The sequence below is a fragment of the Tachysurus vachellii genome, chromosome 6, assembly GCF_030014155.1.
Source record: "Tachysurus vachellii isolate PV-2020 chromosome 6, HZAU_Pvac_v1, whole genome shotgun sequence".
Lineage (NCBI taxonomy): Eukaryota > Metazoa > Chordata > Actinopteri > Siluriformes > Bagridae > Tachysurus > Tachysurus vachellii.
In genome coordinates this window covers 19,849,048-19,876,614 of record NC_083465.1, presented here as the reverse complement: position 1 = coordinate 19,876,614, position 27,567 = coordinate 19,849,048, and the positions used below count along the sequence as shown (strand labels likewise).

At 37.5% G+C, this 27,567-nt stretch overlaps 2 protein-coding genes across 2 annotated transcripts in view; both read right to left on the bottom strand.

Annotated features, from left to right (window-relative positions):
* Positions 1-688: 688 nt before the first annotated feature.
* LOC132846726 (homeobox protein vent1B-like) lies at positions 689-1,724 on the bottom strand. Its single transcript, XM_060871435.1, has 3 exons — positions 1,429-1,724; positions 1,084-1,319; positions 689-967 (listed from the first exon to the last, which is right to left on the bottom strand). The coding sequence occupies exons 1-3, from the start codon at positions 1,697-1,699 to the stop codon at positions 689-691; spliced, it is 786 nt and encodes a 261-aa protein (XP_060727418.1). The 5' UTR covers positions 1,700-1,724.
* Positions 1,725-2,980: 1,256 nt separating this feature from the next.
* The window catches only part of LOC132847464 (kinase non-catalytic C-lobe domain-containing protein 1), a 33,017-nt gene continuing 8,430 nt past the window's right edge, over positions 2,981-27,567 (bottom strand). The window contains exons 5-30 of the mRNA XM_060872763.1: positions 25,348-25,465; positions 24,551-25,260; positions 24,304-24,418; positions 23,932-24,003; positions 22,771-22,832; positions 22,506-22,664; positions 22,194-22,271; positions 21,544-21,625; positions 20,972-21,164; positions 20,166-20,800; positions 19,427-19,565; positions 17,058-17,368; positions 15,851-16,191; positions 14,977-15,070; positions 14,791-14,888; positions 13,537-13,736; positions 11,914-12,024; positions 11,661-11,808; positions 11,345-11,527; positions 10,803-11,018; positions 9,782-9,864; positions 8,622-8,769; positions 8,188-8,310; positions 7,422-7,481; positions 7,148-7,305; positions 2,981-4,494 (exon numbers count right to left, since the gene is read on the bottom strand). Coding sequence (XP_060728746.1) covers positions 4,263-4,494; positions 7,148-7,305; positions 7,422-7,481; positions 8,188-8,310; positions 8,622-8,769; positions 9,782-9,864; positions 10,803-11,018; positions 11,345-11,527; positions 11,661-11,808; positions 11,914-12,024; positions 13,537-13,736; positions 14,791-14,888; positions 14,977-15,070; positions 15,851-16,191; positions 17,058-17,368; positions 19,427-19,565; positions 20,166-20,800; positions 20,972-21,164; positions 21,544-21,625; positions 22,194-22,271; positions 22,506-22,664; positions 22,771-22,832; positions 23,932-24,003; positions 24,304-24,418; positions 24,551-25,260; positions 25,348-25,465 — 4,869 coding nt within the window. The 3' untranslated portion in view covers positions 2,981-4,262. The remainder of the gene's footprint in view (positions 4,495-7,147; positions 7,306-7,421; positions 7,482-8,187; positions 8,311-8,621; positions 8,770-9,781; positions 9,865-10,802; positions 11,019-11,344; positions 11,528-11,660; positions 11,809-11,913; positions 12,025-13,536; positions 13,737-14,790; positions 14,889-14,976; positions 15,071-15,850; positions 16,192-17,057; positions 17,369-19,426; positions 19,566-20,165; positions 20,801-20,971; positions 21,165-21,543; positions 21,626-22,193; positions 22,272-22,505; positions 22,665-22,770; positions 22,833-23,931; positions 24,004-24,303; positions 24,419-24,550; positions 25,261-25,347; positions 25,466-27,567) is intronic.

Sequence of the window (27,567 nt, the reverse complement as noted above, 5' to 3'; positions counted from 1 at the left end):
TGAAGTGAGATTATCAGTTAGCACAAAGATCCTCTTTCTAGGCCCCAAAGCCCAGAAGCAATATAATCAACTCAAAGGAGAATGGTCTCTGCTGATAAGGGCATGAGACCGATATGACTGACATCCTAATTTATAGTAGCATATAATGCTGAACTCTGCTTATATTAAGCACTAAACTATTAAATTGCATTATATGCCTCTGTTGGGATAATTTAACCTTTAACATTAGCCACAGAGGGATTTTTTAAACACTCTGGTGTTGAACCTACATGCCTCTGAACAGTTAAGCAGGTGCATTTTTAAAGACAACCCTCTCATTTTGGACTTTGAAATGAATTAAAATACATAATTGTAGCAAATGTAAAGCCTTTGTATGTGTCCACTTGTGGATGAATACCCACAAATTATGATAGAATACCCTTTTCCAACGTTTCAGTGCAATACGCACATTTCTATTTCGTGTATTATTGTCTTTATTAAAATATGATTGTAATTAGTGCAACAAATGACAGCCATTTTAAAATCAAATATATTTAATATCTTCTCAATAAATAAAAGTTTTTTTTTCTCATAAATTCTTTACAAATGTCTAGACAATTCTCTATACAAAACTGTACATCATGTATATTGCACATCAAAAAAAAAAAGTTTTAAGTGTCCACATATTCTCTATGGTATTTTGTGAAGTCTAGTAGTAATGTTGAATGGGGATCATGTGGTGGCTTTGGTGAGGAATGATCTGCTGGTGCGGGATAGCGCGGTGGTGAACAGGGATAGCTGGGATCACGCGTGGGTTCGGCACGTGCGAAGTTGCGGGGAAGGTCACGCGCTGTCCGGAGAAGTGGAAAGGAAGTGAAGGAACCGGTGGGAAGAGGACGTGAGGCAAAGTTGGGAGCGTATATTCAGCCCTCAACTCCTGAACCTCACGTTTCAGTTTCATTCTGCGATTTTGAAACCAAGTGCGTACCTGCATCAAATAAAAAAAAAAATGCGTTTAGAGACATGGGCGTGTACTAGAGCTTCAGCAATCATGGGAGTTTCAGTGAGGGACAAGGTAGTTAACGATGCAATTGAAGATCTTACCTGAGTTTCGGATAGGTTGAGTTTCTTTGCGGTTTTAACCCTCTCACTCGTATCCAGGTATTTGCGTTTGCTAAAAATTTTCTCCAACTTTTCAATTTGCTCAGGAGTGAATTTGGTCCTGATTCGGCGTTGGGAGCCTCCATCTCTCTCTCCCTCACTTCCGTCTTCAATGGTGGGGCACTCGGACGTAGCGGCCTCGCTCTCATACCCAGAAGAGTAACCACTGATCTCTGAAGCTGAATAAAACAAAAGCACATATGGTTATTGATTTGCACCCTATAATCCGTTTTCAGTAACTTGCACAGTCAGGTACAACTACAAAAGAAGATAGTGACAGATACTTACAGCTTGGAGAGGTGCAGTTCCTTTGAGCTGAGTGCGTAATCACGATGCCTTCCTTGTCCTTCTGTTCCTCTGTGCTTGTGTTCTCCTCAATCCGGCTACCTTTCAACTTAGGCTGAATGTAAACCTTGTCGTAAGATGTCGGAGGTCGTGGCTGAACCAGACAAGGCACGTGTCGCCTTAATGGAGCCTGAGAAGTCTCCACTGTTTCCGGGTCCTGTTTGGAGTCATGGTAGCTCTTGGCAAGCCAGTCCACGGAAAAGATTTTCACCATGTTTGAGCTCGAGGTGTTCCAAGTGTATCCAATGAAAGTCTCAAGCGTGTTGTGGCGGCCTAGAGGGAAACCTCTGTATATATACACCTCCTGACACCAGACTGCATTAGCATATGCATGTATGTTTTTAACGCCTACTCGACTCGCAATCATTAGGGCTAATGGGTCGTTATTGAAGTCTTTACATATCCTGTGATTGTGTGAAAACCTGGCGCCACTGAGTCTGTGAGAACATCTCTAGAGACATCAGCTGTCTGCTTCTCCTTTACACTAATCCAACAGCTGGCTGAGAATAAGGCATATAACCCATAGGGCTACATTTCTGATTAACAGTATTCCTACTGTTTATCAGTATCAGCCTATATACAGGAATAAAACGTATGTAAACGTATTGTTCCAAGAAAAATGGACAATACATAGGCCAGGGCTGAGTGTTTGTAGGACACTTCGATCCAAACCATTCTGAAGTATTTAATTATTGTATTTCAGTTCAAAGTAAAGTTATAGCCAAGAAGGTTGGTGTTTTGTAGGTTTTTATTAGTTTCTTTTATCTAAGGAATTCACACATGTTGTTGTAAAAGACTTTAAGACATTTACATATCTCACTTTAACATGATATAGATATTTGTAAATGATATATATAATAATATTTGATGGCAAGATGGCAAACTCACAGATCTAATATGAGCTCGTATTATTGGAATAGATTATATTCAACAATCTGAACGCATTATATTAAACATTATGAAATACTGGCAAGAGCATTGTCGAGGTCATGTCCCGGGCTTGTCAGAAAGCCTGTGCTGGGTCTTTTATCCTGATGTGTTTTAGACAGACTACAGTTTATACCTAGATAATTCTGTCTCAGCTGCAAAGTGACTGAAAGTGTAAATGCAAAGATTAAATGTAAATTTGACTGACAGTCATGTATCTAACAGCTAGTCAATCTCTCAGACGCTTTCGGGATTGAGTTTCTCGTTTTCCTGAACACACCTTCCTTTTGTGAAGGAGACAATAGAAATGACAATAGAGTTCAAATGGCTTTGCAGTAACACGTCTCTGGTCTCCCGGAGAGCCGCTGGCGCCGCCGCCGTTTGGACAGAGAACATCAAACGGATTACAGTAGCAGCACAGTCAGAGCTGATGCAGCTTTATTTCACATGCAAACTGCCCACACAATACACTCTTCAATACTAATAATGCAGACAAATCCTAAAGCGATCCAGAAACCTCTGTCGTTAGGATGCAATATAAAGCAAGGAAACACGCAGAAACTCTCCATCCTCTTATTGCAAGTTTATTTAAATGTATATTCATGTTTCATTCGATTTAACATACACTGCGAAAGTAAGACGTATTAGTAAGAGATGGATGGAATGTTAAATGCATTGGCACACAGACAATGTGAATGCAATGTAAATCCCACTCATCAGGTTATATCTCACTGTATGTGTTGACTCACTCAAGAGTAGTTTAATCCCTTTGAGCGCTCAAGCCGCCGCCGGCTAACAATGTGTTCCTAAAGGGATCGTTTAGCTCTAGTGAGGATGATAACAGCATGGTAGTTGCTTCCTTTATCTCAGATCTGTGCTTAGAGAGGTCGGAGCTCTTCGCCTCCCAATTAAGTGTGTTTATCTGAAGCGCTTTGAAGTGGCGACTACAGAGAAGCATCGACCTCCAGGAGCGCCAGTTTCCTCACCTCGGGATGAGGGGTGGACACACACACACACACACACACACACACACACACACACACACACACACACACACACACACACACACACACACACACACACAGAAACACCAAACACCGGTCCAACAGCCAAATAATAATATTAATAACAATAATAGCCATATACTCTAATTTAGAAAGCTGAATTACGTGACTGCTTGACAGATATAGAAAATACAATATACGCAGAAAAATATAACCAGTACAAAAAAAAAAGCTTTAGGTTTGTATTTCTAAATCAGACTAAGTCTACTTAAAATAACCCTCTTATAATTTTAGATTTTTACATCTGAGCATAGCTACCATGCTCTGCTGTAACTGAGCTACGCTGTGTGTGCAGTTCTTAACATGTACTTTAATGGAATTAAGCCATGGCTGTTTATTGCAGATATTTCCATTCCTGTTACTGCAGTAGTAAATTGAATAATTGGCACATTTTTACTTGGATTTGTTTTAGAATATAAAGAATTATTTAAGCATTTTTCAGATGCTTTTATCAAACAGCTACATCTGCAGAATGAAAACCCTGTTCTTCAAAAACGTTTGTTGATCCCCTCAGTACTTCGGTAAAGGGAAGTAAGATAAAATTAGATTATTGGTTGTTTTCACCATAAATATGCACAAAAAATGGAATAACTTTGACCTCCTTAAAAAAATGAAATAAAAAATGGATACTTCCTTGAACTTTACACTCTAAAACAGCTGAGTAAAGATTCTCAGAGTTCCCATTCCTCTAATACACACAGCCTTGTACTTGATTACAAAGTTTTTGAACAGTGTCTACTAACCATGTGTATTAATTTCTGCACAGAATACATGAGAGCTGCTGGATCACTGAAAAGAGGCCTTGACCCTGCGCAGTGTGTCCTGAATCCTGCGTGTGTGCCGCTCTGCAGCAGGCTGGTTAAAGTTGGCGTCATTGTCAGCGGCAAGTAGTGATACATCACATGCTCCCAGACGGCTGATACGAGCTTGAAGATATGACTGAAGCTCTAGATCAGGAGTGTATGTATACATGTGCTCCTGGAAAGCATGAACCTGACTTACCACACGTGCTATACTCCTGCAGAGAAAGAAAAGGGAAAGAGGAAATGAGATGGTGAGTCCGTTAAATTTTTATAGTATAGCACTTACAGGCATTGTAACAATGCACATTTAAAGAAATCCAGATGTTTATTTAGATCCATATTGAGTGTAGAAGTTTATGCATATGTTAGGCATGTGCAGAAATCAATGTTGTTTTTAAAACTATCTATTTGCTCTATGAACATAATTATTGTTTTGCACTATAAACTGATAAAATATGTGATAATATTCAGTCTTAGGCTGTAGCTAAAGGGGCATAACAACAGTTTGATGCGTCCCCAAGACGAATATCTTCATGTGTTGAATATATTGTACAGTGTGTTGTATAACTGTTCACTAGCACATAATAAATATATTTTGAATGAAACAGAGAGGACATGTGTATTATCATTTTTCCTCAGGCAGTACAGTACTGTATGGCACAGTATCCCAAAACCAAGACTAATCAAACTGCATATTACTTGAACAGAGACAGCATCTCATGTTTCATGTTTCCTCAAGGTTTATCAGTTCCGTCCCACTTCCCAAAAGGATTAGCTACACTAGTGTCAATAACTGTGTGAATGTGTGTTTGCATGGTGTTTTCTGACAGACTAGCATCCCATCCAGAGTGTATTTTTGCCTTACGCCTTGTGTTCCTAGTATTGTATAAACTAAAACCCTGACAAGGATCAAGAGCTTTCTAAATATGAATAATGAATGAATGAATGAATGTAGGAAAAGAGGAAACAATTTTGTATGTATATTGTAAAATATTTTACACATTCCAATATAGTGGACAGTAGGTTATTGTCATAAAAGCTTTTTGCATGTGACTGATGTTCAGTCCAAAGAAAGTTGATTCTATTAGGCAAAACAGAATACTTTGACCTTTCAATAGTCTATAATATTTTTGACTCTAACTATATGTCCATGGTTTGCATTGTACCTGAGTAAGAAAAATAAGTTCAGCGAAGGTAGCTAGGCACAGCACGGATTGTTTTTGGAAAGTGTCAAACGTGAGTTAATTAGTATGAGCCAGGCTGTGCCATGAAGGAATAAGTGCAAACCAAACACCATACACAAACAAGTAAGAGCACAATAACATATGAGGCCAGTTCAGCAGGCCTTTAGCTGAACTTCCCCTTTGGCTTGGGAAAAATGTGTCCTCATTCCATCAGACAACTCTGGGTGTAAAACAACCAGCTGTGTGTCTAACTCTCAGAAGCACTCTCTCAGACCCTGGCATCTGCCAACAACACCCAACCCCTCAGGTACCTGGCACAAACCCATCACCCCAAGCAGGCCATCACCATTGATGCACCATCTGGCTGCACACACTTCTCAAGCATGGTGTACACAATCTTGTGAACACTCAGGATGTGCGAACCCAACTGGACACAGCGACATGTGCAGTCACCAGCTGTGTCATTACCACTCGCTCAGAATCTCTATGACCTTTGATCCCCACAGATGTCTACCAATGTACGTGTGTGTGTTATTGTAAACATTTTGTGATGGATGTAGTGACAGTGATAAAAGTTTCAGCTTTGTGGAGCCTATATTTACAGTGTCCAACTTAACCTGTCAGTGGGAAGTCTGAAGTTGGAATTACGTAAATATCAGCTCTGTCTATTTGAGTCTATATCTCTCTATAGGAAAGATGTGGGGCATGTGGTAGCCTAGTGTTTAAGGACTACCAATTGGAAAGGTGTGAGTTCAAATTCCAGGTCCACCAAGCTGCCACTGCTGGGCCCCCAAGGAAAGTCATGAGCCCTCACTTGCTCAGTTGAGATCAAATCTAAGTCGCTCTGGATAAGGATGCTCCCAAATACTGCCCAAAACATGGACATGATTTGCTGGCAACTATCTAGTCAGCAGCATTAGTGATCATAAGTTGATTTAACATCATACTACATTTTACTGTAATGTTGACATGATGTCATATGCTCAACCCTGGTTTTGAGGACGATTTTCGCTCAGGAGGGGACATTTTATTTTTGTTCTAGAAAATGATGACGTTACTTTAGTAATAATCTTGAAGCATTACTAAGCCTGAAAGTCCAGTCTTGGTGAATGTGTGCACAAATGAGTACAACTGGAAAGCTGGATTCATATTGGATTCCCATGGCATGTTCACACCTCAGACTGACAGCATTTAAATAGTGCACATAAAGAATAGATACAAATCCAGTGAAAAGATGATGCACTTTTTATCTTGCATATTTGATGTATCTCACCACGTTTAATCTCTTTTCAGTTTTAATCTTCCTGAAATACCTTAAAGCTCTGATCTCAGCAAAGATATCGAGAACCAAGAGAGCACGTAAAAACCTAATTTATATATTTTTCCTCCCTTAATATGGCCAGTGGGAGTTCTATCTGTGGAAATGTGTTCTCAGACAAGAAGGTATCTTGATTAGATTAGTATTATATTTTATTACCATTAGTTCAGTTACTAAAATTCCTAAGTGTGTACATTGCACATGATGTAATTTGCACAATTATTCTTTGTAAATCAACTATGCCCACAGTTTTCACAGGAAGATGATCCCAATGCACACACACATTAGCACACATTATCTGGGATCTTTATAAATGCATCTCTGTAACGCACATCTCTAAATCTGAATAATGCCACAGTTTCTGACCGTAACTTGGGCCACTTGTACGCTCCGTTAGTCAAAGTGAAGGCACCAATCTCAAGCTGTTGTATGTGCATGGCCAGGATGTGTGCATCTGGTAGCGTGGGCTGCCTCCTTCCTCTCTCTCCCTCCATCAGACACAGACTGTCACTCTTCAAAAACACCTGCAACACAGACAAGAAGTAGATCAGCCTTGAGTTAGCCAGATGCAGTTAATCCAGATTTTTCTGTTTCAACATAAATGCTATCTTTGTCTCTAGCCGCGAGCTCTCTCTCTTACCTGAACTGCTCTGATCTCCTCCAGAACATCTGACATCTTTGCTGATAGCTGCTTCCAAGCCTGCAGTGAAAGCAGTCCCAAAACGTAATATAGTTTTAACCATTCAAAGTTGTCACTGAGAATGTAAATTGCCTGATTATGCAGTTGTTTAGTGAGTATATTTACATTTTAGCAGTTACCACATTTTCTTATGAGTAAACAGTATATTTTAGTATCTTATATTGAATTACAAAAAGACACAGGACTTTAACCCAATAATAATATTATTTATTTTACTCATCTCTGCATGTGTGGAAAGAGAAAAATAAAAAACCCTGTCTCCATCATTAGATCAAACCAGAGACTGCTCAGAGAAAAAATTATGTGCAATTATGTTGACTCATTAGCAGCTTATAATCTTCAGTCAACTATGCTTCCCACTAATTGACAAGCAGGAATATGATGGATTACAAATAAACTGTGGTATAATTATAGATGCTTCTTCACTACTTAGTCAATAAAACAGCTTACCTCCAAGCTACAAATGAACCAATTTGCTACTTGTCGTGACACTATTAAAATAATACAAATATTGACTGACATATAGATCTGGAGGTTTGTTTTTTCTGTGTAGCAGAAAAACATGTAAACTAAATGAAATATATGGAATTTACAGTTAGACTCAATAATATGGAGAAAATATAAATTGTATTTAATATTGCTAACATAATGTTCTTAGCCTGAGAAAGAGAAAATGCAAAAGCATTGGATTTTTGTCCAATTTTACCGGTAATTGTCGGACAATCACGTTCTCCAGACCTCCAAGTATCTGCATGGCCGTAGCAAAGTTTCTTGCCTCATAACAGTGTTTAGCAATAGAGAGAAACTTGCCAAGCAAGGCTGTCTGAACCTAAAAGACAAAAACATGAATTCAGATTAGTTCCTATGGAAAGTTAAACAAAAGAGTTGAATTGGAGACTGGTTTAGAAGGAAGCACAACAACATCTCCATTTTGAGCACAACATTTGGGTCAAAACTTTCTAAAGAATATATTCAAAATTTAAGATTTAGTATCATGCACTAAAAAGATGAAGGTAGAATATTTTAATGTTATATAACTAGACCAACAATCTGTATAGTGAGTAACTATTTAATACTTTCAGATCTACACACAGTGTGAACAAACTATGCAAATTCATTATTGGCTCATTACAGTATCACCTTCACTGAGTCTGTGATGACAATCTCAGCTGAGACCCAGTTACTGATGCTTTCTGCATATCTCAAGAGGTGTTGCAGAGGCCCATCAGAGGCCCCTGACTCATCACCCACAAACAAACTACTGCCCTCTACAGGCGGGGCTTCAGATCTGTCCAGAAAAGATAAACAAGCGTAATATTACAATTTTATTGAGAATATCCTAAACATATCCTATTGTTTTTGTTAATGCAGGATTTATCACATTTTAAAACTTTTAAATCAAATCAATAACCATAACCATAAAACATAACGACTGCAATCTTGTTCAATAAGAGTTCAAATTGCTTAATCTGGCCTTAATTTTATTTATGACTGGTATTAACACTGCTTAATGCAGATGTTTGTTGTCTTATTTGGTTAATTCAATAAATTATCTATCTATCTATCTATCTATCTATCTATCTATCTATCTATCTATCTATCTATCTATCTATCTATCTATCTATCTATCTATCTTATCTTATTAATGTTAGTTTAGGTGTATTCATGTCTAATTTGTTGACACTAATATGTTAAATATCTGCAGTTAAGGGAATCTTAAAGTAAAACATCAACCAATTTCAAATGTGATATTGGAAATGAGAGGCTTCATATCCAATACACAGCCATGCAGTCAAAATGGGAAAGCTTAGATCAAGATTTTTGCATCACACTTCACTGCATATCCCACATGTCACTGCTGGCTCTTATCCAACACTCACACATTTCTTCACATACAGCAGGAGTGCCAGTAACAGCTTATGTTCCAGTACTGGCTTATTTTCTTTACCAATTTGCCCTAATCATGAACAGCTCATTGGAACCCCAGAGCAAACATTTCTCTCATAAACAATCATGATCGAAGATTGCCACATCGTATTTTTTGTTCCTAGTTTTGTTTGTAGTTCATTTATGTGAGTATTGATTTTGAAACCGTGTGTAACAGGTCTGGTGAAGTTAATGACAGATGGATAAATTCTAATATGCAGAATATGCAACAATCAGGTTTGAAATTAAGAACACAATCCCTGAATGTGTGTCTATATATAAAGCGATAAGACACTGTCTACATGTTGCTACCATCAGACCATCAGATTTATATCTAAAGCAATATGCAGATAGTGACTAAAAGGGTGACTCACTTGGAGAGGCTGCCTGCCCTTTCTTTCACTCCCTGTGCTCTGGAGTTAAGAAAATGCACAGGGTGACAACCTTGGAAGATTTCCTAAATTAGAGACAAAACAGATGGAGGAATTTAGGCACAGATGCTGATGAAACAAAACACACTTACTTGATGAAGTAAATCAATAAAGAAATGAGCAGAGAGAAAGAGAGAGAGAGAGAGAGAGAGAGAGAGAGAGAGAGAGAGAGAGATCTTGTCTCCCTCTAGTGGTTGAGGTTAGCAAGTGAATTATCAATAACAAGGGAAATAGAAAGAAGAGCAATATTCTTATAGAAATAATTGTGTTAATTTTGTTTCTATGACCAAATCTACAGTGGAAACTATCTAATAAAAGGTTCAATAGAAGCTCAAAAGTATTTTCATTCGATGATGCATATTATATCAAGGTGGTGTACAATGTCATCATAATGTTCAGCATGGAAAAGCTGCTTGCATTGCTCTTTAAAATGTTGGCTCTGTTTCTGTTCTATTTGGGTAAAAACTATATATCAGATGCAATGAGATTCATGCTTAAAAACTAATTGACAAAAGCTTAGAATTTTAACAATAAGATAGGAAAATCAACACTTTCACTGTAAGAGCATCATCAAAAATCAATTGCAAAGTTCTCACCCTGTATAATCAGAAAAAGAAGAGCATTTCTGTTTGTTCCTACTGCATTGTTAAAGAAATGATTAAGATCTCAAATTATGTTAAAAAATAAAATAGCACAAACTTACTTTTGATGGCAGGCACATAGCACTAAATGACCATCATGTGTTTTCACAGTTCATTGTTTGGATATGTAAATACTGTAGCATTGCATATAAAAATGTTGCCAGCTTTGCCCCAATGTACCATTTCCTATTGGAACCTTCTGTACTGGCTACATGGCTAATGAAAAAAAATTACTGCTCTAACTCTGGGACCAGCCAGGAGCAACAAAGAATGACCAAAGACAAATGAGTGAAAAGTACAAGAGCTTCCTGCTCTCTTGGTACCTGTTGGAGTAGTGTGAGCTGTAGTGCTGTGTTCAGGGGACTGTGCTCTGTCTGACTGAATGCCACTCTCTCTTCATTCCTCAGAGACACTCTGGTTATCTGGCTCAGCACAGAACTGTAGCAGGGTCGGGGCAGTGCTGAAGCAATTGAGTACACCTTCTCCTTAGGTTGGTTCACCTGGGGCTCCACCACTCGGGATATACGCCACTGAAAAGTCTGTGTGTAACACACATAAACACACGAGTGGAAAGTTAGTATAGAAAGTTAGAAAGTTAGTGGAATGTTAGTAGAAATAAAGCACTTTGCAAACAACAAATTATATAAGAACATTATTATTATTATTATTATTATTATTATTATTATTATTATTATTATTATTGTTGTTGTTGTTGTTGTTGTTGTTAGTATTGTGATTATGATTATGATGATGATGATGATGATTATGATTATGATGATGATGATGATTATCATTATTATTAATTTGAATAAAAGTTCTACTCTAGTTTTTTAAAGGAAAATGAGGATAGGTCTATCATGCTGACCTTTCTTGCTGCATCATCAACAGAAGATTTCCTGCAATAGGATTGAACTGACTGAACATCAAGATCCTCCCTTCCGCTGGCTGGACTCTCACCACGATTTGATACCCCACATCCCCGCCTCTTTTTGGGACTGTTTTGTAGCATGGTGAGTAGACTCTCTCCACGACTGTCCACTGGAGCCACCTGCAGCCACAAAACAACAGCAGTTGCATTGGTAATTCTCTGACAAAGACAAAAGACTAGCAAAAATCATGAGGGCCATGAAAGGCTGTTGTGATTCAGCGTTAAACTGATGATTGATGCAGCCTTGAAATACCTCAGATGTGAGGAAGTTGTCGAGGATTGTTTGAAGGGAGGCGCTGAAGGTAAAATCCACTGATCGGCTGTCTTCAATCCAATACTCTAAGAGGTCCAGGGTGCGATGGTACACCTTAGCGCTGTCAGTAGTGAAGTCCTTGTTGGCTCTGTATGCATATTTTTATAACAGACAGCAGGATAGCCAATGGTAGTAATAAACTATTAATTAACATTTCTCAAAATTAAAGGTATTGACATGTCATGATGCTTACACTACAGAGCTGTTAAACTTGTCCATTAGAAACTGGAGGAATTCCTCAGGAGTACAGAAGTAGCGGTATGTGTAGAGAAAGTGTTGGATGTATCCTTCTACAAAAGCATTTCTGTCAGCGAAGGAAAGAAAAGTTGACATCAACATTTCTGTCATGGTACCACTTATGCTGCATTTGACTGAAGATCGTAAATCAGAATTTCAAAACTCTGACTAGGAAAGTACTAAAAGAAAAAAGAAAAATAAAGCGCCCCACTTAACATCACAATTCATCTTAAAAGTGTTCAGTAGGGTTGAGGTTCAGGGTTCTGTGCAGCATCCCAACTTTTTTCCACACCAACCTTGGCAAACCATGTCTTTACCTTGGTTTTTGCACAGGTGCATTGTCATGCTGGAACAGGTTTGGTGAAGGGAAATCTAAGCATACAAAGTCTTTCTAGACAAATTTGTACTTCCACATTTGGGAAACAACCACATATGTGTGTGACTGTCAGGTGTCCACCTTTGACTGTGTAGTTTACAATATGAATACAACACAATATACAAAAATAAATAAATAAATAAGAAATGAGAGAAAAAAGATTTTTGGTGTACACAAGTCAAAGGGCTGCAATAGTAAGGTCAGTAGTGTCATTTTACGTTTGTACGGTGGATACGTAAAATGATTCAGTGTCAGTGGGAACAAAAATGAAATATCCCACAGTATATTTAAGAACCTGTCTGGAGAAAATAGGCTTTGTGAGCTTTCTTCATATGTCCTGTATGACTCTGTTACCTATGATGTGCTCTGCTGTCCTTAGTGCTTTCTGGAGAGCCTTATGGATATACCATACCATACAGTGATGCAACCAGTCAGGATGCTTTCTGTGGTACAGTGGTAGAAGTTGGTGAGGATGTAAAGGAACCAGTCTAAACTTCTTGAGCTTCCACAGGAAATAGAGTTTCTCTGACAGGCAGGCCTAATGATAGTCTCAGTGTGATGTGTACACAGAGAAACTTCAAGTTACTGACTCTTTCCATGACAGCTTTGTTGATGTGTATGGGGGTGTGTACTGGACTGTGCAACTTCCTGTAGTTTAATATCAGTTTACAGTAGACAGTTTACAGTAGTTTACAGGGAAATTTGATTTATATAAAGACATGTAGAGAAGGAAGAGCAAAACATATATAAAGCAGGCAATATTTTAGCCTAAAACACTGTAAGATTCAATCACAAGAGCTCCCTTAAAGATGTCTGGTTTTATTTTAATATGAAAATTGTAGCACTGTCTGGACATCCAGGACCTATTGACCTGCTTTATATTATAGTTCAGATTTTTTTTCCTGGAGCTTTAATGTGATGTTGTTTTAGGGGAATTATCTACTGATAAGATACTATGAACATAATGATAAAGGTAAATGCTTCTATAAGGCATAAAAATTAAGGTAATGCAGACACTGTAATCGAAAATAAGTCAAGTATACAGGAAAAGGAAAGAAACTGTTGAAAACCGTTGGTTTTACTACAAGAAACATTTGTGATATAAGGAGCTAATGAAGCTAATATGAATGAGCTAATAAAGCAATATGAAAACATAGGAATAACCAAAAACACTCTAACTACTTCAATTATTTTCTACTCTACCTGGAATATAAATGAGCCATCAGGCCTTTGGGTGTTCCAGCCAGTACGGGACAGCAACCTCTTGTTCTGCGCTGCTCACACACCAGACTCAATATGGTTGGATCTTCGGTTCGATCTTTAAGGTCTATTTTAGAAGATCCAGAAGAAGCCAGAGAGGGCAGCAGAGAGAGTGGCAAACCCCACTGATCTACATACAACACCTGGCAAAGACATAAGTCATCATTATGGTCAATGTATGAGCTGGACTACAGTGCAGGGTACAGGGCTTGGGTAATCACATTTATATAAGTAATTAAAGTGATCTTGCTAAAGAACTAATTCAGAAATGTTCTGGCAACATCCTGACTTAAATGTCAGAGTGCCTAAGCAACACATCTATATATATTTATATTTATATTTGTTATATCGGTAGTCATTAGTTGTATCACAATAGAATTTGATTCACACCAGCAATTTCTCTATGGGTGTATATTTAAGTTGCAAAACAGATTATGGTGTTGATGCAACATGGGAATACTTTTGTAATGGAATTAGACTACATAACAAATCAGGTGTTATATGAGGTCTTGCTCATTTAATTAGAAAATGTTTATATCCAAAATATTTAGATGTTTAGTTTATCTGGAATTCCTACCATTTTACCCAGGGTTTATAATATACCACCATGCTGTTGAATTCTCGAATCTGTTTGGTGAGGAGGTTCTAATTAATTTTCTATAACATCTTGAATCTGACAAAAATTACAGCTTTAATTCAAAACACAGGCTTATGTCAATGTGCTCGTTTTAATACCCTAATCGGTTCTATAGTAATAGGATAGGGAGTTAATAGGGAGTTAATCTAAGATTAAAATGTGTTATTTAACATGTTTAACTATACAGAATATATAATCATTGATATGTTGAAGCTTTCTTTTCCAAGTTATTTATTTAACATTCATGGAAGGAGTCTTCAGTGTCCGTGCTTTTGTAACAGGCACTGAGTTTTCTCTGATAAGCAGAGATTATTAATTTCAATACAGAGAACAATGGTTGGTGAGTAATAAGTGTGTTCCATTTTTAAAATAAAACACAATACCACATAAAATAATACCACAGCATCTGATCTGTCTCTTGTTCCAGGTTTTTTCGTAATTGCAAAATTGTTTCAATAGCCTATCTATTTTAGAGACTAGAACTGGAAGGTCGTGTGTTTTATCAATACAGTATGTGACAAGCATAAAAAACACGTGACAAGGAATCTTTAAGGACCTACCTGGAGATATTGCCTTACAGAGTCAAGGAACTCTACTTTAGCTCTTAGTTCATCAAACTGGGCCCTCAGTTTAGAGAGCATCACCCTTGCTTCTGAACCTGCAAAAAAAAAAAAAAAAAACATCATGTTTTAAAAATTATACAAAACAGTATTATTGCCCTTTTTCTATGATACAATCTGCCATACCTTTAGTTTTCCTTTGTTGCTGAATTAGTTTCTGGTAAAAGTTTCTGGTCTTCTTTAAATTTCTGCTCTCGATCATCAGTTGTTGGTGAAGTTCCTACAGGAAATTACACATAAAAAATAGCAGTTCAGTCCATAAGGCTGAGCAGAAATCTTAGAACACAGAGTGGGGTAAGAAACAGCCAGCATTAAAAGATCCACAGTGATCCTAAAAGAGAACACAAGGAGCAAGATGTGTTTGCAGGTACCGGTATGTTACTGGGTCAAGAGTTCTAAATCTGTGTTCAGCGCTTTGCTGTATCTGTACCCTTCACTATGGTAACATCATTGATGGCTAGTGCTTTGAAGCAGGAGGTGTGTGTGTGGCGCTCTGTTGTAGCTTCTGTCCTCCCGTAGAGTTCTTACTGTCTGACCGATGAGCCATTCAAAGCTCTCATCATAATAATCAAAGCACTCAGCTCTTTCAGTAACAGTCTAAGCACACACATCATATGTATATTATGATCATATTGTTTGACCACAGAAAATATTGCGAATAAATGCCTGGGAACCTTGATTAGCAATTCTAGCACTGAAAATAAATATAATAAATAATTTGCCTAACATACCATGGCCTTAGAATAATATATGAAGGACAGATCCTTATAATACTAAGGTCATATGGAAAGAATAGATTTTATTGGAGCAAACTATTTATTTCAATTAAATAAAACATACCTGGTAAAATTCTTGGTCTAAGAATGGTGGCTCCTTTTAGTACAGTTAGCATTAATCAAACATTTAAAAAACAATTAGGACAGAAGACAAAGCCAGCAAAATTTTATATTTAACCACAACAGGTTATTATAACAGAGTCATCTTGCACTGTAGGTCCTACCTGTGATTTATCGTCCAAGCTTGGTGAGTCAGTGTGACTGCCAAGTTTGTAAGCATACTCCACCACTTCTTGGCTGAAGAAGTCTTCTCCGTACAGAGCCAGGGCCCATGTAGGGCGGCACAGAGGGCCCTGAAAGGCTGAGCAAGAGGACACTGTCCTGTCTGACATCACTGAGTCAGAATCATCCATTTCTGCATCTGAGCAGTCCAGGGAAAGCTGGGTGTCTGTACTCTCCCCCAGTTCAGAATGCTGGCACAGAGGATCATCACTACACGTACACACTTCAGCTCCATCTACTGGACAGCTGCTGCTCTCCACGTCCATACTGAGTTCGCTCAAAACTAGAACAAAAAGCAAAACGAATCTGGATTAGTGTGTTGAAGTGTGTGTGACAAAAAAATTAAACTTAACTTGTGTGATATCCTAAATACTTTCCAAACCGGTAACAAGTGTTTTGTCAATCTTACAGTACTGCAATTTCCAATGATTACGTTTGTTTATATCATGACACTTTTTGTCAGTTTAAAGTTATATTTATTGTTGTGGAACAACTTAACAATTACTCTTGCTCTTATCAATTACCTTATTATAGAGAATATATTACAAAGCAATGTCAAAACACAACATTCTGTACTTAGACTGCCTGTGGCTGAAGAGGAACAGTTTTACCTGTTACTGTTACAAAGCGCTTGCACTAGAGATTCCTGTCATAAATGTTACATAAATGTCTTCCCGCAGAACACTGCCAAGCAGCTCAAGACATTTTCTTTCTTAAATAACAGCAAGTTTATCGTGTTTAAAACTGTGATCTGATGTACAGTACCACTACGATATGATGGGTTGTTATCCAGGTGTTATCTAACCGATACTATTAATGATATGCAAACAGAACAGAAAACATCATGTAAGTGTCTTTTTAAGAACATGGGGGGAAAAGGGGGAGGAAGAGAAAGAAGAGTAATGTTCACTTTCCAAGTGTTTCCAGAGAAACTTTCAGTAAGACAGAAGCATTCAGGCTTCTCTGTGTGTGTCTGGCAGTAGTGAAAACATTTCATCCATTATAAGTTCATCTAACAGAACACTGGTGCATTTATAGCGTTACTCCACAGTTAATCCAAATCACAAAGATGTAAATACATCCTCTTGCTAAAAAACCTACTTAGGTTGACCTTTAAGTCGTGACAGATGTCACTGCTGCCACACCTACCTGCACTGTCATTAAAATGACACTTTGTGATTGGTTGAGTCTCGTTCTGCAAGTTCCTGATCTCATTAGCTGTATTTCCTTCTCCTCTTCTACTCGTTCTTATGTGTCCTTGGTTATCTTTAGTTTCTTCTTTGATTTGTTGTCTAGTTGCTTTATGTTCTCTCTCTTCTGGCACATGGCACTTGTTTGCATTGTGGTCAAGCTGACTGCATTCTGTGTTCCTTTCTTTCTCTCCTTCACACCTCTTGGCATTCAGGGGTGATGTCAGTGACCTTTCCTCCAGCTCTGATAAAGGGTCTTCAACAGATGCTCTGAGAGAAGGAAAAAACATGAAGAGAAAAAGAAAAGTGAAGTGCAGGTCTTTCAAATCTCCAGCAGGTGATACGCCCCTGGCCTGTCATGTCAAATTCCTCACCAAATTCAAGCAGGCTAATGTAAACATTCACTCAACATACACAGCATAGAACTAAAGACCAGTATTCATTTCCAAAACATGCTTTTAGTATCTTATTTCCTCAAACCTGGCAAATCACCAGAAGTCTTGCATGAAGGCTGGCCCCTTGGTTGGGTGAGGCGGTGGGTTGTAATGGCATTTGACAGCTCTAGATACCCAAAAATCTGCAAAAGCTGTTGTCAGGTCTTCACTTCCTTTACAAGGCTACTTCTCAAAAAGGTTTCTCAAAAAGGGTTCAATCAGGACTGAATTAAGATCTCTTCTTGGCATCACCACATCATAAGAATCAGACATCTAGTTATACCTGCTTTATCCTATAAACAATACCTCAGACTTACACACATACTATATGTAGATTTAAATGCCTAATAATCAACCACAAAAACACTTATGAGATGACAGGAGGAAAAAACTATATGCTTAGCATAGTGTAGATTAGGGCTAATCAAAGAATAATCCTTAGTAAAGTCCTTAGTGGGGATTAGAGAATGGGCGGGCAAAAACAAAGACCAGAAAAAAAAACATGTAGGGAACTGATACAAAACACACAATCAGGTAATCTGCCAATGATAAGACAGGGTGGCGACATGACAAGAATCACAACTAAAGCACATTTTAAACATATGTTTTTGTTCATTTCTTCAAGTGTAAAACAAGGATGGGTGAATATGACTATTAAAGCTGCAAATAACTTTCCAGGACTTTGACTCTCTAGGTGCTTGGAATATAATTATACATTAATTGTAGGCATTTGATTGCCCAATCAATGAGTAATTGAAAATGTCAACAAAAACTATGTAAAATACAGCGTACCTGGCACAGACCACAGAACAGTGCAATCAGTTATATAAAGCAGAGCATGACTTAACACATTTAAAAAAAAAACTGACAAAGGACAAAATGACAAACCTAAGCAATTTGAACACAAATAATAACCTGCATATATATGACTATATGACTATTATTGCAGTTTTGTTTAGAAATTAGGATTCTTCCATTTAAATGAAGCAGAAACAAATAACAGCTAATTGACGATAATGACCAGTAACTAGAGCAAAACATACCAGTTAGAAAGCAAGTAACATGCCACTCGAGTATTCTCTTGGCATCCATCCTAAATCCCTAGAAATCTCTTTACAAGCGTTTGCAGTTTCAGTGAGAAACAGAACTGTGACTTTTACTCTCTGTTTCTTTCCTTCCATCATCTCATAATCCCAGCCCTCTAAGCCTACACAGAAAAGGGCCTGAGTGTCATGTGATTCATCCAGCAGAAAGGGCCTATTGTGTCTGACTATGCTCTATCCTCTATGCTACACACCCTCCTTGTAACTCTTCTTCCTCATGTGACCCCTCTGGAAACAAATTATAGACAGGCTCAGCATCATCTGCATGGTTTTCTCTCCTCTGTTAATACATCTGGCTTCCTCTATGTATACATCTGGTTTCTACAAACCCCTCCAAGCCTTGAAACAAGCTCCTGTGTCTTCTTGTCAGTCTTAAGCCCAGGCTCTTGTGTTACAATAGGGACCCATTAGCTTGGATAAGGACTGGGTGAAGTGCTTTTTGAAATGATTCTAGTATGCATGCTAATGATGAGTAGAATGGTGTAGAGGAGGGTTCAGTATCCTAAGTATGTATTCTGCAATTCTCATTGGGAGTAAATTAAAATTCATAGAACACAACCAAACTAACCAATTTAAGTGGTTCTAAAGTTGATATACAGAAAAAGTGAGTGTCTGCTATTGGTTGTGACCTGAATAGCTTGGCAATAATAAAATAATAGTTTTATCATAATGATCTGAATCAAATACTGATATTCCAGTACTGTCTTTAAAGACAATAGACAATAAATAAGTTAACCTAAAAAAGTGTTTTTGTAAAGTCTGGCACATGCAATAAGTTACCTGCTACTTACAGGAAAGAGGGATCTTGATTGACAAGACAGTGCAGCAATCCTAGCAGGTCTTTATCCCAGTGGAGATCACCGAACTTCTCCACTATTGCTCTACAGAAGGTCTCAAAGTGCAGGTTTGTTAAAGAAAGAATGTACTCTCCTAGAAACAGAGAATATAAAAATGACCAATATACACAGCAAGGTTACAAGAGAATCAATTAATTGCTAAAATCCCATTTAAAATAAAAAAATGAAGAAAATGGTAGTAGTAGTAGTAGTAGTAGTAGTAGTAATAATAATAATAATAATAATAATAATAATAATAATAATAATAATAATAATAATAATAATAAATATTATTATTATTATTATTAACAACAACAGCAATAATAATAATAATAAATAAATAAATTAATTAATTAATTGACATCAAATAATAAAATATGCAATGGCTCCAATTAACTGTACCCTTTTTTTGGTCATAGTGTAGTTATAGTAAAATTAATGATGTAATTACAGCTTAATTAAATAGATGCTTAATTAAAAAGATGCTTAATATGCTTGAGAAATGTGAGCCAATTTTCTTTAAAGCAATAAAAAAGGTATTATGCTTGAGAATCTAAAGCCCTAATCTAATTTCCACAGCAAAGCACAAGAGAGCACTATGCCCTGAAATATTAGCTCTATTATCAAACAAGAAAGCTCTCAGCATTTGCATGAAGACATGGCTGACTTAATCAGAAAAACATAATTCAATTACCCATTACCAGCTCCTCTGGTCCATTATCCAGATAACAGTCAAAGGCAAACTCCTCTCTGATAAGACCGATGACCTGCTGCAGGACAGGCTGGCTCTGCTGTACAGTGCTCAATACCCTGGTATTCTGAGAAGGCTCAGTGATATTCAGGTAAGCTCTATTATTTGAAATGTTGCTTTTGCTGTCCTTGTGGTAAGGAGATGTGAAATGGTGAGCAGATTCTCCATTCTTGGTTACATGATACACATCATGCCCAGTGTTTTGAGTTCTTGAGTCAGATTCTGAATCTGCTCTCAATTGCAGGCTAAGATCTATGCCTGTGATTGGCTGAGAAACAGCTACGTGAACAGGAAACAGTGTCAGGCGACCACTCTGAGGGTCCTGCTGTAAGAGGAAGTTGTTGTAAATGCCAGCAGAGCATGAGACGCTAGGACAGGTTGGCAGAGTCTGGCTGTTTGACACTGGATAGGCTGTTTGGAGGTCGGTGTGAGGTGAAGAGGTAAAAACAGTTGTGCTACTAGACAAGGATGAGCAATTGTCATCCTCTTGCTCTCCCTGCAACCAATTTTCTTGAAGTTGTAGTGTGTCAGTCGTCAGGTCCTCAACCTCATTTTCAATTCCGATTTCACTGGGGACACTTTGAAAATGCACATTAAGATTTGGCACAATTTAAAATGCAAAATTATACTATGGACTACAAATGTTTTTCATGTCAGCTTGGCTAGCATGCAATTGTTCATTTATGGGGTCGGGAACTAATTAGCTTACTTGTTACCATCACACCATAAAGTAAAATGCAGTGTCTTGCCTGTCTATCCTTGGCTGAGGGATAGGTAATTCCTCTTCCTCAACATCCTCCTGAGCCACTACTATAGGAGTAAAGTGGGTCGCTAAAGAAGTAAAAGCCTCAGGCAGCCTTGCTGTCATAGAGAGTGAGTTGCTCTGGGGAAGAGGACCAGATACAGGGGCCAACCTTACATCATGACCCAGAGGGATGAAACCTGCAAACACCAACATAAAGAAATGGAACACGTATTTATACAGAAAATAAATGTTTAATATTTAAAATAAAGATTTAAAATGTTTTATTAAACGTATAATAATGTATAGTTAAAGATTTCTACATTGAAAGATATAATCTATAAGATCTCCATTCCAGCAGGGGTCCAACCACAATGTAATCAAACTTGAACAAAGTAATTTGGGTTTTCAAAAGCATTTCAACCAATTTAAATTTACTAGATTAGAGGAAAAAAAATCTAAATCTAGGCAAAGCAGATAAATTTATATTTCCTACAGAAGGATTAGCTACTCCTCATGTACTAATACAGAATGTAATGAGCTTTAACCAGTAAAGAAAGAGTCAGAGTACAAATGTACCAGTTTTCCTCTCAGGTGTAGATGTGTTTTTTAATGAGCCCACATCTGGGAGACTTTCTTCTTTATTAATCCTATGGGATGCCTAAAATTGCACAGGAAAACAAGTGTAAGTATCAGTTTACACAGTAAATAAATCATATACAAATTAGGAACACTCCATATGATAAATTATTTGTTATATTATTTTACTATATTTACTATATTTCTATGATAATCTATGATGTTTCATGCTGTGTTAACATTAAAGTATACACACCACAAGACCTGAACAAGAACAAGCAGATTGTGATGCTAACACTTTTTAAATGTTTTCTTTCTTTTCTTTCTTTATTTATTTAAATAAAAAATTTAAAAAAAAAAGCTGCCAAAAGGGGGTATATGGAGCATTTCTTATAAAAGCTGCAGCCAGTGCTCTTTACAGATTAACCTTTAAGCCATTCAAATTATTGTATGGTATTTTGTGTTGTTATAAACAGTTGGTATCATTGTATACCACGATTTGAAAAATAAATTTGAAAATTATTTTTTTACTTTATTTATTCATTTTAAAATGAACTGACTACAGCTTTAATGAGGAATTCTACATGATTTCGTATTTCCCTTAATTTGATATTTTAAGGTACCTGGAAACCCTACATGCTAATTCATACCCTATGAAGTCTGTTGATTAGATGTGTCCACACAGTCTCAGCATCAGTCCCCTGACGTGACAGATAATCCCGACAAATCTGATGCAGCATGAGAGAAATATGAATATTTAAACCATTGTATCTATACATTTATTTTTGTAATTGAAGCTGCTTCAATGATATATGAGGATATAATTATATAAAACCTGTTTAATTAATATGATTTGATTAAATTAATATTAATTTATAATATGATTAATATGATTTACATATACTGTAAGCATATGAAGAAATATATTAAACACATGCAATTAACTTAGATTTGTTTATTACCTTTTTTGCCATAGCAATAGATGGCCTTTCAATAGGAGTTTTTTTGGCCATCTCAAGAAGGAGCCTCTTGAGTTTTCTTGGCATAGCTAGCTTCTGATTGGGGGACAAATGAAATTTAGCTGTGGCCCACAAAATAGCTGCTACTCCATAAATGCAGGCCTAGGAAGGAACAAAACACATTTTACTTGCAAACTCTAGCATTTAAAAGTTAAAAAAAGCATTAGCTGACAATTCTCTATGAAACACAGTTACCACTCAAACTCACCTTTTCTGTTATAATACCATGTTCCTGGAATTCAGGAGCTACATAAAAGACATCGTTGGATCCTACAAATTATGAAAGAAAAGACAGTACTGAATATGTAGCACTGAATATGTAGATAGCACTGAATATGAGCCTTGAAAAACAGACACTGCCCTAGTACTTAAAGCCCAAGACATTCTCAGACGTTATACCCATCACCAGATTTAATTTTACAATAAATACAATGAATCAGTATAATCTAACTAATAAAAAAAACAAAATTAAGCCAAAACGTCTTTCTGTCATACACACCATTTTCCAAACCACTTAATGACAGGAAACAGTAAAAGAAAAAACTACTCTTGGACCTGTATGGACTGGGCCAAATTATTATTACCAAATCACGTTTATAATTTAGAGAGCCAGGTAAGGTAATGCTTTGGATTAGAAATCTCCATGATAGAAATCTATGTGATGCTAGAAAAATTGAAAACTCAGCTGGCAATTACAAAAAATAAATAAATAAATAAATAAATAAATAAATAAATAAATAAATAAATAAACAAATAAATAAATAAAACCACAGGAGAGCAAGGGACAGCAGTATAAGTCAAATTTTATAATGTCACATATAGTGTTAGCTACCAAGCAGTTGAGCAGCTTAACAAGCAAAAATACAGGTAGGGTAAAGATGATAACCAGTTGATCACCAAGCATGCACAATGGAGACAGGGATTAGTCACTCTTTATTAGTCAAATGTAGTATATATTGTATGGTATGATATGATATGGAATAGTACGTCATGTTTAATTGGAGTCTGTGGGAGAGGAGTGTTAAAGATTATTCCAATGTAATTGGAACTATTACATATTGACAAACCTAAGCACTACCCATTGGCTACTAACCCTAAACTTTAGAGCTCAGATATTGAGAAGGTCTAGACACATTTATGAGTCTAGTGTGTGCCATGATATCCTATAAAAAGCACTGACAGATTATACTAATTAAATTTTAATTTATATCTAATGAATATAATGACCTGAGTAGCCACTGTATATGTAATTGTGAATAACTTACCACAATTAATTGTGATTAACTTATGATTAAATTTGAATCTTTCCATTATTCCATCCATGTCTATTATGTTTGCATGCTCACCAGTGTGCTATGAAAAGAAGTACCTGTGTTTTTAGGCAAAAGGAACAGCAACTCTCCGTCACAGCCCACGTACACAGAGTCCAGGCATAGGTAATCTTTCAAAACAAATAAAAAAAAAAAAACATGCATTTCACATGAAAACGCACAAAGTTGGCTACTTTCAGGTGTTTTTTTCAGTGCTGCTACAAATCCTGTTTAAAACTGCCAGAGTACAAGGTGTTGCTACGATAATTCATCCTAAATCTTCATGTACTCTTTGACATGGCAAGGATTACTGTGCATACTGATAACCAATAAGTATGAGTTTGATTTTTTTTTTTTTTATGCTAAACATTTCCTGGGTTGGCCTTTAATTCCAGGAAGCACTATACATCTATTCCCTGTGGAGGACTAACCTGGGAAATCAGTGTAGGTTTGCAGTGTAGACAGGCAGGTGTAACACAGTGCCCACAAATCATTCACAGACAGCGGCCGTGTACAGTGCGACAACAGTTTCCGCAGAGGGACCCACTGCAAATAAAAGCCAGTACAACAGTTATCCAAATGTGCAATAATAAACTGCTTAGCACTTAATATGCCAAATCACAAAGAAAGGGAAAAAATATCTCATTATAAAACACAGATTCTGAATCTACATCTTACCTCGTCCTGAGATTCCTCATTGAGGCACAGCATGCTTTTGGTCATATGATTAGAACAGCACAAATTGCTATTGTTTATCTCCTTATCTACATGTGTGAAGAGCACAGGGGTTTCCTCCCTTCCAACTACATTTTGACCTGTGCATTCTGGATCTGCATCAACGCTGAGATGAGCAAGGGTGTCATTACTTATTCTATTTACAGAGTCTATAGCATGGCTGAAACTTTCCTCTGTTCCACCTGAATCTTCATCCTGTGCAGACTTCTTGTGTGTTTCCTTCGGCATATGGTCCTCCCATTGCATCATCATACTCTCCTCTCCTCCAATCTCTGACAAGTCTGCTACCATCATGCTCAGGTTTGTGTGTGATGGAGTTGAGAACACAGGGGGGTTGTTGGAGTCAGGAATTGAGCAGGAGCGGTTGAGGGCACTCCGTGATCTCCTCCAATTCACCTCTTGGCTCATCCTAAAAATGGGTGAGCTATTCTGAGACGAATAGGACATTGGACCACTGTTATATCCATCCACACTCCCAGAGCGGAAGGACCCATTGCAGGCTCTTCGCCTTTGTTTAACCAGATGCTCCTCATCTTCATGAGATTCTGAAGAATAATGTCTGGCCATGCGCTGGTCATATGTATGGTTCTCAACTGAGCTTGACCGCGAGCCTTTATAGTCCATAAAGTGATGATATGATTTGTCCCACTCATCTATCAATGAAATTAAAAATCTGTTTCACTATTAAGACAATAACAACAGTAGAAGGTTTATAGTTGGAGAGAAGAGGACAGTAAAACCTTGGTAAGTTGCAACTGATTCTATGGACAGTACTCTTCTTCCGATGGCTGAGAGCTTTCGACACACTGCTCTTGATGTAGTGTCTGTGATTTTGGCTTCTGCTAGAGATAGAATAACCTGTGAAGAAGTGAACACTAAGATGAATGGCATATTGCTGGATACCGTAGTATATTGATTAATAAATCTATAACTTTTCAGCTGAGAGGGAGAGATCAGTTTGAAAATGCATTTGAGATCCATTTACACGAGATATTATGCAACAGAATTTTGAGGTACAGAAATGCCAGGGCTTTCATCAAACAGGCAGAAACAGAACAATTTGAAAGGTATGCTAGTCTTTGAAAGAAATGGCTTTTTGTTGCTTTGCTATAATTGCAGGACTTTTCAATAGCCACGTTTAACACACTGTCACATCCGCCTGATTCTGTCCCAATTTTCCCCTCGCCCTCTGTTCTCCATTGTGCTGCTTTTCCACTCCACTTTCTCTATATATGTCTAATGCTTCCTGTTCTCATTACCACGCTGTCATGGCAGTTATTTAGTCTGTTCTGCTGTTCTCTAGTTTATTTGCTTACGCCTGTCTGGTTTGTCTATTTAGCAGCTATTGTGTTTCTACTGTGCCATTCTGCTCTGTTTCCTTAGTAGTCCTCTTGTGTTCTGCTATTTTTTTCTATTTGCTTGTTTGATCCTTGCCTAGAAAGCATCCTAATAAACACCTTGTAAATATGCACTCATGTCTTAAGCTCGCTCGCTCCTGCATCTGCATCTTATACATTTTTTCCACAAGGTCCTCTAAGAAAAATAATTCTCTTCTACTTTGCTTTTCATTACAGCATGGATTATGGCTTGTGAGATTTCTGAATAGACAGGATCTGGCTGAAAGTCAGAAAGCATCATAATTAAGCTTTAAAATGTGTGTTTTTTCTAAAAAAAAAAAAAATGCTTGATCCCAAGGTCATATGAAAAACAATGCTGTCTCTCAGCACACAACTAACAGAAATATTCACTGATCTCAGCAAAGCTCTCTCAATTAAGAGCACTGTAGCTGAAACATCTAAGTGCTTAAACAAGCAAATGTGCTTGAAACCAGTCTAGGTTTTATTTCTACTTCTAATTGAAAAAAGTGATTTCCTGTTTCTTTGCATTCATCAAAGGATTGTTCTCTTGTTCACTCTCAAGGATCTGCTTGAGAAACCAGCACACAAACATTATATTTATGGCATTTAGCAGACACCCTTAACCAAAGTGACTTAAAATGTATTTAAATTTATACAACTGAGCGTTAAGGGCCTTGCTTAGGGGCCCAGCAGTGGCAGCTTAGTGGACCTGGGATTCAAACTCCTGTCCTTCTGATCAGCAGTCCAACACCTTAATCACTAGACTACCACATTCCTACAAACCAGCATTAGAGAAACGTAAGTCAAAATGTGACATAAACATAAGTTAAAAGTAGATAATTAAAAACTGATGCTCTAAGAAATGTTGACTGTTTTTATTAATCCGTTCATCTTTAGCAACCACTTTATGCTGTTCAGGATACTGCTCGAACCTGGGTACATCCCAGAAACACATTTAAGGTGCAGAATAACTTCTAACTGCTAATTAAGCAGTAACTGAATATGAATATGCCGGTTCTCAAATTGTGGGTCACCAAGCGTAGATATTAAAATTTAAAAAGTTGTATCTGTACTCAATGAATTGGTAAACAGAACTAGTGGTGCAGCAGAAAAGCGTTCACCATATCATCCCCAGGTCAGTGGTTCGAACCCTAAAGTATCTACACTATCTTATTCTGGTGGATATGAGGGCATATGTTGCTTTCCCCTGTGTGATGATACTAATTACTCTGCATTGACTGTATAAGCTCAGAAAATGTGTCTTCACATGTCTCAGAGACTGCATGCTTGCTGTGGGAGAGTTTGATAGGGGAGAGTTGGAAAATAGAAAGACCAGTGTGGGTACAAAAAATAATTGGTTATTAAGCATTCTTATAATTAAATAATTAAATATGGGGGCACGGTGGCTTAGTGGTTAGCACGTTCGCCTCACACCTCCAGGGTCGGGGTTCGATTCCCGCCTCCGCCTCGTGTGTGTGGAGTTTGCATGTTCTCCCCGTGCCTCGGGGGTTTCCTCCGGGTACTCCGGTTTCCTCCCCCGGTCCAAAGACATGCATGGTAGGTTGATTGGCATCTCTGGAAAATTGTCCCTAGTGTGTGATT

Bases quoted from the DNA above. Each gene is read 5' to 3' on its own strand.
- LOC132846726 (XM_060871435.1), bottom strand. From the start codon at position 1,699: ATGGTGAAAATCTTTTCCGTGGACTGGCTTGCCAAGAGCTACCATGAC. The intron at 1,320-1,428 runs GTAAGTATCTGT...TGTTTTATTCAG, and splicing joins GAACTGCACCTCTCCAAGCT to CTTCAGAGATCAGTGGTTAC. The intron at 968-1,083 runs GTAAGATCTTCA...TATTTGATGCAG, and splicing joins TCAACCTATCCGAAACTCAG to GTACGCACTTGGTTTCAAAA.